General features: G+C 39.3%; 1 protein-coding gene across 4 annotated transcripts in view; it reads right to left on the reverse strand.

Moving 5' to 3' along the window:
- LOC148071405 (connector enhancer of kinase suppressor of ras 2) overlaps positions 1-18,045 on the reverse strand; it is a 63,074-nt gene that overhangs the window by 20,485 nt on the left and 24,544 nt on the right. For all 4 annotated transcript variants that reach the window (XM_087798963.1, XM_087798962.1, XM_087798964.1 and 1 more), the window contains exons 3-9: positions 16,532-16,734; positions 14,480-14,567; positions 13,782-13,823; positions 9,191-9,310; positions 8,147-8,206; positions 8,017-8,085; positions 5,293-5,439 (exon numbers count right to left, since the gene is read on the reverse strand). In XM_087798963.1, the coding sequence (XP_087655089.1) occupies positions 5,293-5,439; positions 8,017-8,085; positions 8,147-8,206; positions 9,191-9,310; positions 13,782-13,823; positions 14,480-14,567; positions 16,532-16,734 (729 nt within the window). The remainder of the gene's footprint in view (positions 1-5,292; positions 5,440-8,016; positions 8,086-8,146; positions 8,207-9,190; positions 9,311-13,781; positions 13,824-14,479; positions 14,568-16,531; positions 16,735-18,045) is intronic.

Consider the following 18,045-nt stretch of genomic DNA (forward strand, 5'->3'; position numbering starts at 1 on the left):
AGATCTCAGGTCAAACCCAAAACATAAAATAATTCATTTAAATTTACATTCGGTGAAATCATTTTATAAAATATATAAAACAGGTGCAAAAAATGTTTAATAATTTTGTGGACTATCCAACAGACCCCAACAGAAATAAGATAAGGGTTAAAACAGTCACAGAGGTAAAGTCAGAGCACACAGTCCCAAGGACATAGCAAAATTTCATGAAGCATGCAAATGAACAAGTGGTTAGTTTTAGGTTAAAAATAGCTGCTGTGAAAATCACGATGATCAGGATGCTTCTCTTTAGAGGAGTGGGGAGGTCTCTCTCGCTCTTCCTCTGCATGTTCTGTTTGGGCACATACTGGCTTTTGATGGGCTGTAAATCCGGTGAGATTCTTTCTTGATTCGAAAAGTTTTCAACATTACATTTCAGACTTTCAGTTAACCATCAAGGTCTTGGGTCACTGTCTCTTGCCCTAGGTAGCTTGGATAAACTCATAAGGAATAAAAAAAAGGAATGAATTCAATCTGGTGACAGTTGCTGAGAGGAGATCATTGAACAAACTACTGTCCATCATGGATGATGACAGTCATCCTCTGAACACTGTCATCAGTGAGCAGAGAAGCAGAATGAGAGCATGAATGCTCCTTCCCAGGTGCAAAACAAATAGACTCAAGGACTCATTCATTCCTCGGGCTGTTAAATTGTACAATTCTGAGTTCGGGGGCAGGAGTGGAGTGAGAGTATCTGGATGTTCTGTTCTATGTTAGTCTTTGTATCCTTTGTCTTTGTTGTTTTTCTTTGATCTATGTTCTTTGTCTTTATCTTTAGACTTAGATTGTGTAATTTTGTTCTTTCTCTTTATTTCTCTTGTTCTTATTTTATTTTGATTTATTTATTTATTTCTTTTATTTTATTTCTTTTTTTTAACATTTTTATAAAAAAATTGCTGTATGTATTGGCTACTGGAAAAAAACAATTTCCCAAAGGAGACATCCTGAGGGATCAATAAAGTTTTACCTTACCTTACCTTACCTTATTCTAGCGTTTCAAATAAACTCTTACTGACCAAACCCAAATCTCTCCTCCCAAAACCCCAAACTGATAATTTGGGGAGTTTTTCTGCAAGCTTCCTTTTAGATAATTTAATTTAAACATAATATCATCTTTATAATGAATATATATAATTTATATATTCCATCATATTTAAAGATCATATAAAATATCTTAATTTAAAAATATGTTTTTTCTTTTTTCATTCAGTGAGATTAAAAATATATATATTAAATGGAGGGATTGAAAGTATTTTAGTCCTTCAATTAAATGAAAGATCACACCAGTCACTGATAATACAAATCAGCGCAATATTTTTTTCTAGTTTGATCTTTTAGGTCAATGACCCTTTAGTCCAGATACATTCAGTCAAAGGGCCGAATGTGGCCCTTGGGCCCTTGCTCCTTATCTTTGTAAAATAATGGACACAAAAAGACGTGCACAGAAAGTCAGGGCTGTGCAAAGTGAAGGAGCTGTTGGATGAACAAAGTCTTGTAAGAGGAGCTACGTCAGGCTGCCAGGTTCTAACTAGAACAGCAGTGACTCCAGAAGACTTCTTAAAATGGCCACAGCCTTAACCCTACTCCACCTATTTTTCCTACCCACCCTCTTCCAACTACTCCACTCACCTTAATTCCATGAAATCAGCCCATCATACATAAGCTCAATCTCCTCACACACTAGTTTCCAGACAGATGCTGAAGTCTTTCCAGCAATGCATCTTGGAAAAATCACCGGTTATAGACCTCTGTCGTCATTATTCCTTGTCACTTGCTTTGCCCTTGGACACAAGATACACAAGATACGGTTTCTGCACTGACCAATCTGCGTGTCAATCCCCAGCAAACCCTTCCGACCATCTGGGCTGCTAAAGGCTTTAAAGTCCCTGCTTCTGAAATATTGCACTTTTGCAGAGTATTATTTTCTTCTTCCCACCTGCCTCATCTTCTGCTGAATTTGCTACTGGACGTGCGAAACTGCTTAGTTAGGAAGGACAATCACCTGCCTGCCAGAGTTTCCCTGTTTTCTAAGCAGATTCATATGGTGTTTGGTCAGATATTTGCTGGACCTTAAGTAGCTGGTAGACTCCCGAACCTAATGGAGTCGATCCAGAGGTCCTCACTAACTACAGGCCTATCTCTAATCTAGTATTCATTTCAAAACTTCTGGAGAAAGTGGTAACGAGTCAGCTCTGTGATTATCTCCAGGACAATGATCAATTTGAGGTGTTTCAGTCTGGTTTTAGGGAACACCACAGCACAGAGACCGCCCTGGTAAAAGTAAGTAACGACCTACTGATGGCCTCTGATCAGGGCCATGTTTCAGTTCTTGTTCTTCTAGATCTCAGTGCTGCATTTGACACTGTCGACCACCAAATCCTTCTACAGAGGCTAGAAAACCATTTAGGCATTCGTGGAACTGCTCTTAACTGGTTTAAATCTTACCTGTCGGATAGAACGCACTATGTACATGTCAATCACCTCTCATCGACACACACTAAGGTCAGCTATGGTGTCCCACAAGGTTCTGTTCTTGGTCCAATACTATTCACAATCTATATGCTCCCACTAGGGGACTTGATTAGAAGACACTCTATACATTTTCACTGTTATGCTGATGACACCCAATTTTACTTGTCCATGAAGCCAGATGAAAGAATTCAGCTAACACAATTACAGTCCTGTATCACAGATATCAAGTCATGGATGACCAAAAACTTCCTCCTACTGAACTCGGAAAAGACTGAGGTTTTACTAGTTGGTCCGCAACACCTCAGACAATCATTATCTAATGATCTAGCTTTACAAAATGGACTTGCTCCTGCTACTAGCACCACTGTAAAGAATCTGGGTGTATGCTTTGACGAGGACTTATCATTTAACTCACACATAAAACAAATCTCACGGACTGCTTATTTCCACCTTCGTAACATTTCAAAAATTTGGCACTTCCTTCCTTTAGATGCTGCTGAGAAGCTCATCCATGCTTTTGTTACCTCCAGGCTGGACTATTGTAACTCTCTTCTGTCAGGATGTTCTAAAAAGTCTCTCAGAACTCTTCAGCTCATTCAGAACTCTGCAGCTCGTGTCCTGACTAAGACTTAGAGGCGCGAACACATTTCCCCTGTACTGTCTTCCCTACATTGGCTTCCTGTAGAATTTATAATACAATTTAAAATCCTTCTCCTAAGCTATAAAGCCTTACATGGTCTAGCACCAACATACATTAAAGATTTAATCCAAACTTACCAACCTCAAGGACCTTACGATCCCTAAACTCTGATCTACTAGTTATACCAAAAATGTAGATTCGGAGCCAGGGCCTTCAGTTTTCAAGCCCCTCTGCTGTGGAACAAACTACCGGCTTCAGTCCGGAGGGCAGACACCCTCTCTATTTTTTAAAAATAATCTTAAAACCTTACTTTTCGATAAAGCCTATAATTAACTTGACTGTTTATCTCTAGCTGTCATAACTAACAAAACTGTTTATCTTAGCTGCTATAGGCTGAGAATGCTGGAGGAGTTTTAGTTTTAGTTTTAGACACCGAGCTCTGTATATCCTTCTTTTCTCGCCGGGGCCGTTCTGGCTTGGCCGGTTCGGGTGTGGGGGTCCGGCGGGTGGGGCCTGTGGGTGCCTTGGGCCTGGTGGTGGTGACCGCTGGTGCCGCGATGGCCCCGTGTGCTGGCTGGGGGGTGGCCCGCTTCCACAGGGTTTTTGATGGTGCGTGGTGGCAGGCCGTCAACAATGAGTCGGGTTCCACTCGAGGTTTCTGCCTTCTAAAAGGAAGTTTTTCCTTGCCATTGCTCACTGTACAGCTCACTGTACAGTGTTTTGTTTCTTGCTCTTTGTTGAATTGCTGGGATCTATTTTTCCTTAATCAACTCTAGTCTTATTTCAACTGTATGGTGTCTTGAGATAACTTTGTTATGACTTTAAATAAAATTGAATTGTTTAGATTGTGCAGATTATTCAATAGACTTCAAACTCAAGGCAGCAAGAGTGGACCTCGTCTGCCCAGATCAACTGCTTCATGGCTGGTTACATCTAAGATCAGCTGGTGTCACACAAGACCCCAACCTCCCTTGGAGTACATTAAGATAAGAGACTAAAGTCTTGCAAAACCTGTCGAGCACTATTCTTCAACAGATATGAAATCCCACTGTCCTATCACCCTGGTTCCTGTAATAACAAACCTCATGTCCTCTTAATACATTTCTGCAGTATAACAGAATTGCTGAGGGATACCTCCCTTTTTAAAACCTCGGCACATACTTGCCACATCGACTCTGGACATTGAAGAGCGAATAAGAGCCACTAATTTGGATCACCCTGGTACTTTCCTCCTCACAGCCAGTTTTCTAGCGAGCTAGGTCATACTTCTGAGTAAGCTCCACTCTGCAGAGGAGACAGCTCAATTGTTCTTAAACCACATCGGCTGACATCTTGGCCTACCTGTTGACATGGTCTCCAACCGTGGGCCCCAGTTCTCTTCCATATCGGCAATCTGATTGGAGCCAAGGTCAAACAAAGAGGAATAGCCTTGAGATGGAGACTGAACCTTGATGCATGGTCTCAAAGAAACCATCTTCATGGTCCTGGCAACCACTGTGGGTGGAATATGCACATAATTCCCAATCCAGTTCTTCCACTGGTTTTACAGGTATTTCAGTTTTCAGTTTATTAATACCAACCCCCAATCTTTCCGGCCTAGGACAAAGAGGTCTACTTTCCTTCTGCCTTGGCTTTTGCCTGCCGATGCCGTCGAACCTGGGTTACAGTTTGTGCCACTCTCCAGTGGACAATTGACCTTCACCTGGTATCGGTCCATTACACACTCTTCTTCTCAGACTACGCAATTAACCTGTGAGTCTAGCTCACCTGTAGTTAATTCCATTCAATCAGCCAAGTATACATAAGCCACAGCTCCACAATCATTAATTTCCTGATCGTCTTTTTGAAACCTGTTTTGTTCCCTTTACTGCACGCTTGTCATGCCATAAGTCTTGCTGAGGATTGGATTCCGCTCATCCGCACTGCTAAGCACTTTAGAGACTCTCCTCCTGCATTATGGCACTTGTCACCACCTCATGGCCAAGAGGTAGCATCTCCGGTGTTCTTGCCGGCAATGTGGGTTCGGTTCGGGTCGGTTATACTAATCCTTAAATTGAGATCCACATGTGGCGGTTTTGTAGGTTGAGCTGAGAGTCTGGCTGTCAGACTCTCAGCTGAGAGTCTGGCTGTCAGGTGTTTACCTGCATGCCCAGAGGTTTCCAGCGGACGTTCCTGAGCAGAGCCGGCGTGGAGCTCAAAGTGTTCTGTGGTCTCTTCTTTAAGGTGAGGATCACGCCGCATGGATCCTCTCTCAGAGCATTGACCAAGTTCTTCAGCTGCCAGCCCACCTGAACAACACACACACACAGCATTATTGAACCACCCACTGTTGCCACAGTACAGCATAAATCAGTTTTTGTATTCATGTACTTGAAAGACTCAAACTATTTATTCTCTTTTTTTTTAATGAATAATTGGTTTGTTGTTTTTTCATTCCACATATCTATCTGACTATCTGTCTATCTGTATGTCTGTCTGTCTGTCTGTCTGTCTATTGGCTGCTGCACCATGAACCTTTCTTGCTGAGACGAGTCTTGTAAATAGCTCTTGTGTTTGAGCGTGTCCAGGAAGGGGCAATTTATTAAATATGTTCCTTATCTACAACCACTAAATGATACTCAGAAGGAAGTATTGTTATCATCAATCTGCTCACCCCATGGAGAAGTGTAACACATATCCACAACCAGGTCGGTAACTAAATGATCTCTTATGCTAATATGCAAAGCGCAGATGCAAACAGTGAAAGGCCAACACAAAAATTATAATGGAGCATAAACTGCTGCTAGAGAGATTTTCCACCCTCAAGGGTCCTCATTACTTTTTCAGATGCTATTACCTCCATATAATTATGCTGCTTCTTCAAACAATCACTTTGTTATTTGAGTCAATTCTACATTTTACTTCAAAAGAGTGGTGCAGCTAAAAACAGACGTTCATGCATAGGTATGAAGGCATGTTGGATGCACAAAACTGTCCCACATAAACACCCCATCTTGTAACAGGATTTGGTTGTATATCGGCACTGATTTAATTTTTCATACAGAGCATACAAGACCAAGGATATGATCATTGACTTTTGCAGTAGTCCCTGCTATCAGCCGGTCACAGTGAATAGGGTTGTTCTTTGCCGTGTTCTTTGGGGTTGTGTGTTGATGCATGACCTCGAGAGACAGTAACCGGTTGGACAGGCTGATCAGGAAATGCATTTCGGTAATTGGGAAAAGTGTGGACTATGTAGGAGCAGTGCTGGAGAAAAGGATGAAGGCTCTTAAGCAGGGAATCGAAGTAACCCTCGACAACCTCTTTAAATGTTTTGTATGTATTTATTGTATTTGTTTTTAAATACAATTATTTATGTATTTATTTTATTGTTTTTGGATGTATTTATGGATGTTTATTTGGATGGATGTATTGTTGCTGCTGGACAAAGTATTTTTTCCCTCTGGGGATCAGGAAAATGATGTCACAACACAATCTGGAGATTGTAATCCATGCGTTTCTGTCTTCTCGTTCAGACTAGTGTAACAGTTTAATTTTGTGTCTAAACAAGAAGGAGCTGTCTCGCTTGCAGTTATACAAAACTCTGCAGCAAGAATTCTGACCCGCTTTTGTAGAAGAACTCACATTTCTCCGATCCTTAAAACTCTTCACTCTTCTTTCAGGATTAATTTTAAAATTCTGGTTCTTACTTTCAGAGTTATTTATGGTCAGGCTCCTCCTTACATCAGTTTGTTTGATGGAGTCTACTGACTCCTTCAAAAAACAGCTTAAGACATTCTTATTTGTTCAGGCTTTTCCATGATTTTCTGGGACTCCTGTGTCCGTCTTATGTGTCTTGATCTTTTAAAGTATATATTTTAACTGTGTATTGTTTATGATTGTAAAAGCGCTTTGTGACCCTGGTCTAGAAAGGTGCTCTAGAAATAACCATTACATACTTGCTTACTTAGTATAGTATAGTATAGTAAACTTATGTGATGTGATGTTGACTTTTCTGCTGGAGTGTATCATCCCTGGCAGTTCAATTTCAGATTGAAATTGACAGAAGACCTCCTTTCTCTGTTAGCCGCACTTCACTGCACTATTTATTTTCCTCTCTCCTCGTCCCACTTATCTTCATCCATTTTTCACTGACTCTCGTAGGTTTAATCACAGACACCCCCTGATTGTTTTCCCCAAACCTTTATCTCCTACTGCTCATCAGCTCCCCCAGGGTGAAGGATCACAGCAGGGAGAGTCTTGCTGAGAGGGTAATGACAGGTTGCTGCTGAGATCACACATGTGAAGAGATGGATAATACATGGCACCCTTATGTGTCAATCAGTAAATTGCCAAGGAAATCCATTGTGTTCAAATGCAGTCAATTAAAATATCGTGATACAAAATTGTTAAAGTAAGCACACAAATTTAAAGCATCTTGAAACAGAAAAAAACAACACCTAGCAGAAGTCAAAGGACCAGAAAATATGGTGCCGTGTGCATGGACAGAACAATGTACTTTGCGTTATCCTTTCGTCTGTCTTCTTGCAGATGCTCATTTGAAAGATTTGAGGTTTCTTGGAAGCAGGGTGCTGGACCTCTTTGTTTAAAGTGAACAATGGATAGATGCATTCTTGGGTTTGAGATTTTCTATGTTTGAAATGTTGGTTTGCCAGACTGTTCAGCTTCTTCTTCCTAATTTATCACCATTGAGTTAATTCACATGTTGTCACCCAAATTTAAATGACTGATCTTGCTCTGAAAGTGGAGCATTTATATTCCAAATAGAACGCCTTTTTTTCGTTGACAATGCGGGTATATTCAGGAAAAACTTTGTAGAGTTGAATATGGCCATAAATGAAGATGTCATCAAGTTGTTTACTCACCACTGTCTGGTGATTGACTTGGATCACCTCATCACCTGCGTGTATCTTTTTACACTGGTCTGCTGGAGACTGCAGGAAGATCGACAGCAAGAGTTACAGGAGAAGATTCTCAATAATTGAAAATACTTACATTCTCTGTTGTTCCAGTGATAACGTGAAGGCCATCATATGTTGACTTGATGTACATCCCCTGAAAAAACATAATTAAGATGTTTAAAATAACCATTAAGATCTAAAACTGAGGTCACAAAACTTAAACATAAGAATCTAAATTAGAAAAACAGCTGAACTCTTTCCTTAGCATAGCTTTCAGTCACCTTTGCATCAGCAGAGCTATATATGATTAAAATACTTCATTTTGAAAAGTTTAAAAATAAAAATGTTAAGCTTCTAAAACATATTTAAAGAAAAATGATAATTTATGTAAGCCTAAAATGATGCTTTTATTATTAGATTTACATTCCATAGATCCTTTGTTCCATTATAGGACCCTGTTTCAAATATTAATAACCAAACATCAGTTAATGCCCTCACAAGCACTGGGAGTAGTATTCAGGTGTTAGTGAAAGACTCAAAGGTTAAAATGAAAAGGGCCTGCTTATCCATACAGTGAAGTGGCCGTGGGAATTTTAGTAACTTTTTATGTGCTTAAATGTTATTGAACATTTCTGTTGAGTTGATGAAGATATCAGTTTTCATCGTTGAAAACTGGACAAGAATATAAAATAACTTAACTACAAAGAAACAAATGATCAGAGAAAATAACGATGACGTAGGGAGAACACAAGGGTGCAGTGTTTAGAGCGATCGCCTCACAGTAAGAAGGTTGCTGGTTCGCTTCCAGGTCTGCAGGGGAGCCAACTAGTGACCTTTCTGTGAGGAGTTTGTATGTTCTCCCTGTGTTACATGCGTTTTCTCCGGGTTTCCCCCCCACAGACCCAAAACTAACAGGTTGATTTGGAACTTTTTCATAGGATGAGTGTGTGTATCAATGGTTTTCTGTCTTTGTGCACCCTGGCGTTCTGTCCAGGGTGTCCCTCGCCTCTCTCCCAAAGAAACTGGGATAGGCCCCCGCAACCCCCAAAAGGGGGAACAGAAAATAAATGAAAATATGATGCGGAATAGAACAAAGAGGAGGGACAAGTGTGTGGCAGGAAAGTGTGTAGAAATTTACCAGTCCTTCACTGGGCATGATGCTGGTTAGGTGGACTACTTCCAGATGCGCTGACTGAGAGACCAGAGAGTCGGACGATAGAGAGATGATGTGGTCACATATCCCTGCGAGGGTCTTACACTGCAACAGAGACCAGATAGACACCTTCTTTTAGCTCCTCGATGACCTTGCTGGAAAAAATTCAGTTAATCAGATTGTTCTATATCGCCACTCTCATCGCTAGAGCTCCCAAACTGTTTCCTGACAGAGGGAGTCCAGAGGCGACACACACATACTCATGCACAGTGATGACAACCCTGAGCAGCCTTCATCTCCAAACAAAGCAGAGTTTATTATCATGTTAGTTTTGGCCCCGCATCAGCAGCAGCGTTTCTAAAGTTTTGATCCACATTGTCTTCTCTGTCATGCATGTGAGTTAATTTATCTTCGGCAGCATCTCGTCTAATCTGGCCTGGCTGCTGCTCTAGGCTCGCAGACGCTGGTTATCCTGCCCTCACATCATTGCTTATCACACCACAATAAATGTCATGACATGTTGATTTCATTATGTCGCACCATGCAGATGTGACAAACCCTGCAATCTTAATGAGCAATCACTGTCAATAAATCCTGACTCACACACAAACCATCACTTTTTTTTATGGTTCCATGTTTTCACTCAATACATTGTACTCATTTTTTAGTAGTTCTTCCGACTGTACATGTATAACTTTCGCCACTCTAGTGAACTGTTAACAAATCATTGTACTGTCCTCCAGTTTCTGTTTTTACTGACAAATCTTTAGGATTCAGTCTTCATCTAATAATTCTGCTCTAACAACTTGTAGTGAAACCTGCTAGTTTACTATCAATCCAAAAGTATTAAATCCTCTACACAAGTGTAAAATGTACGACTACCCAGCAGGTTTAAGTTAGTGATCACAACGATGTAAAAGAAGGGGGTACCTAATAATTTAGTATATACTGGTACTGGTATAATACTATTAGTACTAGTATAGTAGCAGTATGATGTTAGTAGTGATGGTCGCATTTTAGTTAAAAAATGATTGCAGTGTTAGTAGTAGCAGTAGAAATAGTAATAGGTAGTTGTAGTAGTAATAGTAAATAGTAGTAGAAGTAATAGTAGAAGTAGTAGTACAGGTCCTTCTCCAAAAAATAGCATATTGTGATAAAGTTGATTCTTTTCCATAATGTAATGATAATAATTGAACTTTCATATATTTTAGATTCATTGCACACCAACTGAAATATTTCAGGTCATTTGTTGTTTTAATATTGATGATTTTGGCCAAAAAGTAAAGAAAAACCAAAAATCCCTATCTCAAAAAATTAGCATATTTCATCCAACCAATAAAAGAAAAGTGTTTTTAATACAAAAAAGTTAAAATTCAAATAATTATGTTCAGTTATGCACTCAATACTTGGTCGGGAATCCTTTCGCAGAAATGACTGCTTCAATGCGGCGTGGCATGGAGGCAATCAGCCTGTGGCACTGCTGAGGTGTTATGGAGGCCCAGGATGCTTCAATAGCGGCCTTAAGCTCATCCACAGTGTTGGGTCTGGTGTCTCTCAACTTCCTCTTCACAATATCCCACAGAATCTCTATGGGGTTCAGGTCAGGAGAGTTGGCAGGCCAATTGAGCACAGTAATACCATGGTCAGTAAACCATTTACTAGTGGTTTTGGCACTGTGAGCACGTGCCAGGTCTTGTTGAAAAATGAAATCTTCATCTCCATAAAGCTTTTCAGCAGATGGAAGCATGAAGTGCTCCAAAATCTCCTGATAGCTAGCTGAATTGGCATGGCACCCCAGACCATCACTGACTGTGGGTACTTGACACTGGACTTCAGGCATTTTGGCATTTCCTTCTCCCCAGTCTTCCTCCAGACTCTGGCACCTTGATTTCCGAATGACATGCAAAATTTGCTTTCATCCGAAAAAAGTACTTTGGACCACTGAGCAACAGTCCAGTGCTGCTTCTCTGTAGCCCAGGTCAGGCGCTTCTGCCGCTGTTTCTGGTTCAAAAGTGGCTTGACCTGGGGAATGCGGCACCTGTAGCCCATTTCCTGCACACGCCTGTGCACGGTGGCTCTGGATGTTTCTACTCCAGACTCAGTCCACTGCTTCCGCAGGTCCCCCAAGCTCTGGAATCGGCCCTTCTCCACAATCCTCCTCAGGGTCCGGTCACCTCTTCTGGTTGTGTAGCGTTTTCTGCCACACTTTTTTCCTTCCCACAGACTTCCCACTGAGGTGCCTTGATACAGCACTCTGGGAACAGCCTATTCGCTCAGAAATTTCTTTCTGTGTCTCACCCTCTTGCTTGAGGGTGTCAACAATGGCCTTCTGGACAGCAGTCAGGTCGGCAGTCTTACCCATGATTGCAGTTTTGAGTAATGAACAAGGCTGGGAGTTTTTAAAAGCCTCAGGAATCTTTTGCAGGTGTTTAGAGTTAATTAGTTGATTCAGATGATTAGGTTAAGAGCTCGTTTAGAGTACCTTTTCATGATATGCTAATATTTTGAGATAGGAATTTGGGGTTTTCTTGAGCTGTATGCCAAAATCATCAGTATTAAAACAACAAAAGACCTGAAATATTTCAGTTGGTGTACAATGAATCTAAAATATATGAACGTTCAATTATTATCATTACATTATGGAAAATAATCAACTTTATCACAATATGCTAATTTTTTGAGAAGGACCTGTATATATATGCATGTATGTATGTTAGTAGTATTAATAGTGATATTATAACTATACATATGAACAGAAGTTTAAAGAATCTCTCCTCCGGGGAATCAATAAGGTGCCTGTCTGCCTGCCTGCCTTGTTAGTTTTAGATGCGCTGACTGTAAAACCAGAGAGTCGGACGAAAGAGAGATGATGTGGTCACATATCCCTGCGAGGGTCTTATACTGCAACAGAGACCAGAGAGACACCTTCTTTTAACTTCTCGATGACCTTGCTGGTAAAAAAAATCATTTTATCAGATAAAGAAAAGTTGCAATTATAAGGTAAAGTATTTGTTGATTTCCACTAAAAGCAGTTGTAGCTGTAGATCTAACATGCAAATTAGTATTATCAAAAGTGTTTATAAATGATGTCGTCTTTTTATTCTACACTATTTTAAAAATTGTTACGTAGGTATTCATCTCTCTTTCCACATTGGTAACAGGCTCACTAGGATCTGAACCTCTGAACTTCTACCGACTTTTCTGACCAGCAGGGACTTTTGAAATATGTCTCTAATCCATGAATCCTTCCTTATATCTTTGCCTTCCTCAAAACATGCAAATGACTGAGTACACTAATGCCATCCCTTGACGACATGAAACCTGTGTGTCAGTTTTCATCCAAGGTAAGGTAACAATAAAAAGTCGTAACTGGACATGCGATAGAAAATGTTATATCTAATTCATCCTCTGAGTAATTAATAGGATTAAATGGTGAGCAACAATGTTGCCGCTCTGCTTGTGTTCCTCTGTGATGACTGGACTAATAGTAATAATCTCTATTTATATAGTGCCTTTCTAGACCAGGGTCACAAAGCGCTTTGACAGCCATTCACACATACTGATGGGAGTAGGCTGCACCACATGGTGCTGAATCAGCCATCAGGAGCAATCAGGGTAAAGTGTCTTGCTCAGGGACACAATGACACAAGTTTGTCTGGAGCTGGGATTGAACCTGCAACCTTTTGGACTGCAGGCAACCACTCTACCATCTGAGCTATGACGCCCCCCAAGTCTTGACCTGGGATTCACATAGACCCAAAACTTCCTGTGACCTCTCCTCATCCAGATCTTCACACCTAGCCCAGCTCTGCAGGTGAGTGGACTACCACGGTCCATATTATGGAGAATTTTTGCTCATGAGGCTGACTGGCATGAGATTTAAGAGCAGTCAAAGAGCGAAGCAGACATAGTCGGCTGCCAAATGGATTAAGCTTCACACTTCACACCCTCTTCTTTCTCTCCCTCGCTCCATCTTACTCCCCTGCTTCCCTCCTCATTACACCTTTTTGTCTCATCTCAAGGGGCACACCGTTTGCCCTGGAATCATGACCTGGAGCTTCTAGCAACATAGTCACACAAAGGAAACACAGCAGACTCTCCTATCGCCTCAGAACAACTATTTAAGTTTCATAGTTTGAAAAATAGGAGAAACATTTCTAAGTTCAAAATGTGTAATCCAATGAATATATTATCTAATTATTCATTAACATGTTTTTAATTTCAGTATTACTTCATAAGCTACTTCTAAAATAAATAGAATTATATGTATCCCTCATACAAGTGTAAAGTAAACAAATTTTAAGTAAATCTGTGTTGGACACGGTACAACAGACCATTCAAACCAGTCTCTAGACAGTCTCACTGTATTCTAATCAAAACTGTCTTATTTTGGTTTCTAAGGGCTAACAGCCTGGTTCAATTGGGAAATCTATTCTCCAAATCTATTCTTCCGAGCCCTTATTTATTTTTTAAAAGTAGATTTGAATTATTATGCCACAGAAGTATTTCTGTCTGAAGCCTTTCTAATTAAATCATGGTCATCTGGTCAAATACACAAAAAAATGTTTGAACCTACCACATGAAGAATTTTGTTTTCGGTCTCATACACAGTGCAGTCCTGTAAGGAAAGAGAAGAAAAAGTATAAATAATACACTTTATCTGCTACGATCAAGATCAAGTATAAGTCTCCATCAGCGAGGATCTTCAACTTCCAGTGTTTCATAATTTGAATCTCCTCATATTACATATTCACAAAGGGAATTATTGATCCTCTGAGCTGAAGTCAATGCTTTGTCTTTGTTTTAGAAAGCCAAGTACTCCAAGTCCAAAATGGAAGATTGTTATTTAACAATAAACCATAGCTCTATTATTTCTTGGACAGTGGTTCAATCCTGAATGCTTCGGTGCAATCTTATTTCATCAATTATGTTAGTTCTGTGTTGTTGTTGTTGTTTTAGTATTGGTTTTATTTCAGCGATGGGTTCCCTGTCTGTTTGTGTGCCCTCGGTCTGCAATGTCTGTATTCCTCAATTTCCTTAATATTTAATATAGACACAACACATAAAGGAAGTGTAGGACATGGATTATATCAGCTATCTGTAGTGTCCTAAAAAGCTTGTCTTTCGCTCCTAACTTCTCCAATCTCTTTTTTTCTCTCCTTAAATTGCCCATCCCAGTGTGTCGTTGCTGTTGCTCTAATGATGTAATGTGTCACGCAAGCGGTGTACACATGGTGTGTGTGTGTGAGCGAGCATGTGCATGAGTTGTGGCACCTGTTGTACAATGGTTGTCAGTTCTAGGCAGAGTTGCACGATGTTGTTCTTTAGTAACGAATACTCCGTCACGCTGGCAAATGGAGACCTGAAAAAGAGAATCAATATACTCAGTAAGTAAAAGTTATTTGTAAAGCGCATTTCTAGACCAGGGTCAGAAAGGGCTTGATCAAAAGCAATACACAATTAAAAATACCTACAGATTTAAAAACTCTTAATGGCCAAGACAACATAGAGACAAACACAGGAGTCCTAGAAAATTAGGAAAAGCCTGCACAAATCAAAAAGTCTTAAGATGTTTCTTGAAGGAGTCAGTAGACTCCATCAAACGCAGAGAGAGAGGAAGATCGTTCCAAAGCTTAGGAGCAACAGCCTGGAAGGATTTCTCTCCTCTGGTCCGGAAGCTTGTGCACGGAACCATCAGCCGATTCTGATCTACAGGCCTCAGAGTCTGAGCTAGGGTGTAAGTACACTGATGTAAGGAGGATCCTGACCATGAATAGATCTGAAAGTAAGAACCAGAATTTTAAAATGGATCATGAAAGAAACTGTCAGCCAATGCAGTTTTTTTAGGAATGGGGAAATGTGAGTTATTCTACTAGAGCGGGTCAGAATTCTTGCTGCAGAGTTTTGTATCTGCAGGCGAGACAGCTCCTTCTTGTTTAGGCATGAAAATAAACTGTTACAATAATCCAAACGAGAAGACACAAACGCATTGGATTATAAGATCTATATCGTGTTGTGACACCAATTTCCAAAATTTAGAGACTTTTCTCAGTTGAAGGAAATTGTTTTTAGTCCATTTTTTGCAGTGTTGTACTAGAGACATGTCTTTGTCAAATACAACACCCAGGTTTCTCAGGCTCAGTTTGACAGACTGGCCTAAGTCATCCAAGTACTGACTCAACCCTGGAACCTTATCACCAGGTTAAGGACCCAAAACAGAACCCTGAGGGACTCCACACAACAGATCAGCTGAATCAGACCTTATTTGATTGGCAGATACACTGAAACTGCGTCCAGAAAGGTATGAGGAGAACCACTGTAATATAATATATTAGTATATAATATAATAAATATGAGAATACTTAAATGGATAATTTTTCTATTTTTGCATTCTCAAAATCAAAACTTTAACAAAAATTAACCTATTTCTTGGGTGCTTCGTCCTTAACCATTACTTACTCACTTACCTACTTACTTGCTAATCAGGTGGAATCACTGTCTTACAAAACACTCTCCAAGCTGGTGTGATCTTTTTTTCACATTCATCTTGAAAATAATGTCTAATTGACACACTTGCTTGTCTGCACTCTTTGTAGGTAGCTCCAGGAACACTCACACAACGAGTGGATATAATGTTAGAGTGGATTGCTGCTAGTAGGTAAGTAGGTTTTCATTTGTCCAACGAACTCGCTCACTTGTACATTAATGCAACGACTTTGGTGCTCTGATTGAGATTATAGTGTTTTGAACATTTATTCTAACAAAAATGATATTTTTTAAAGCTTTTATATTCAACACACCAGACAGTTAACCTGCCATCCTACACAACAAGCCTTTGCAGATTCTGTCCAAACTCCAAGACAGTATAATTCCACAAATAAATATGTGTAAACAAAAGTTGTCAATTATCTAGCATTCACACAAAAAAGCCATGAAGTTCTTAAAAAAGACAATTTTATACTATACTATTTGTATTTAAGATTTTTTTTTTTTATTAATTTTTTGGATTATGAAGTTATCTAATGTAACAACTTTCTCATTGGCTTTGTTCTACTTAAAATCAGATTTCAATTAAACACATTTGACATGTATACTTTTATTTAATAATTATTTAATAATGGATACATTTGTTCCCTATTTCACACATTTATAATATTTTTTTAGGAGTTTTTTTTTATGTATATTATGTTTGTCATTTGAAATATATATAAATAATAGATAAGAACTTAATTTCTACATCCTCTAAATAGTTTTCGTAGTTTTGAAAGAATAACTAAAAAACAAATAAAATCTTTACAAATTCAAATAAAAACAACAACAACATACCTGTCCAGCCAGGCTAGCAGATTTTTGGCAGCGCCAATCAAATCCACCACTGATGTGAGGAAATCGTTGGGGAGCCTCCGGGATGCTCTTCCATCATAATGCCCTCCCCTCCTTCTGCCCAGGATGAAGTTCTGAAGGTTCTTCGCTGAAGCATTTAACTTGTGCGACAGGGTCCGTAGGTTTTCTGTTTCCAGACCGTAATTCTAGAGGGAAATAGAAAAGTTAAGTAATGTTTAAAAGGAAACTTTTCAATCAGTAAAATATAAAAAATATATATATATATATAATATAAAATATATATATTTATATATATATATATATATATATATATATATATATATATATATATATATATATACTAAGTATATATACTAAGTAAAGCGGAGCGAAGCAAAACTGCTTCTCTCAGCAGTCATTCTGCAGCTCTTCTTGTAATGGGAGCTAACTAAAAACTCGCAGCCGAGGACATGGAAAGTGTCTGAATAGAATTACAGCAGATTCTAAATTGGATATTTCTTTTCCCTTGGAAAATTGTCCATGTGTCATTATGAGGTAAAGTATTTGTTGATTTCCACTAAATCGTTATGCAAATAGATGAAACAATTTACATTAAACTCTTCATTAGCCAGTAGTAACCTATTTCCCAAGGGAGATCACCAGAGGGATTGATAAAGTTGAATTTATCTATCTAGTAAGAGGTAATGAGTATAATCCAGCAGGTCATCAAATGAGGCTTCATGAAGCTACTTCAGCCCATCACAAATTTTCAGACAAAAGTTACAATTGAATCATGAATGGGTTAACTGCTCACAACTGGTGTTTTTTGCAGCAGCAATATAGCTTAAAAATAGCGTTAAGGAATGAGAGAATAAACTGACCCAAGTCAGGACATTTTCTCGTGTTTGTTTATTTCGTCTTCTTGACTCGGCTTTGATAGAAAAAAAATGAATTAAATAAACAGGATTTAGGATGTATTTTTATTTCAGGAAAAGATTGACTAGATATTAAATAAGCAACAAATGATCAAAGAACATAGTTAAATAATTGTAGATGTTGGACAAATTATGTATTTAAAGTGGCCCACATCCAAGAACCATGAATGCATACATAACTTAATACCAATGAGTTTTGAGGTGTGTCATTTGTAAACAGAGTAACCTCAACGCTATCAATAGATTTTCAGAAAATTATGAGAAATGGTTCCAACACGCCCTTTTTCTCTCCATCTGCCCAAGTCCCCCAGTGCTTGACCTCTTTCATAGTAACTCCGGAGCATGCTGCTGGATCCAGGATCTTCTTCACCCTGCAATGAGAGTGTCTACAGTTCCAGAACTGTACTCTGCTGCCTCTGCTCTTTCTTATCTCTCTGTCTAGAACCTGTTTTTATCTTCTATTATAGAGTGTTATTTACACTATAAAGTTTCATGATATGACACTGCGTTTCAAGTGTTTTGTCATTCCCTTATGTTGCTAATGCAGCTAGCTCAACTAGAAGTATCCAAATAAATTAAAGG

The sequence above is a fragment of the Callionymus lyra genome, chromosome 9 (genome assembly GCF_982586985.1).
Source record: "Callionymus lyra chromosome 9, fCalLyr1.hap1.1, whole genome shotgun sequence".
In the NCBI taxonomy this organism is placed as follows: Eukaryota; Metazoa; Chordata; class Actinopteri; order Syngnathiformes; family Callionymidae; genus Callionymus; species Callionymus lyra.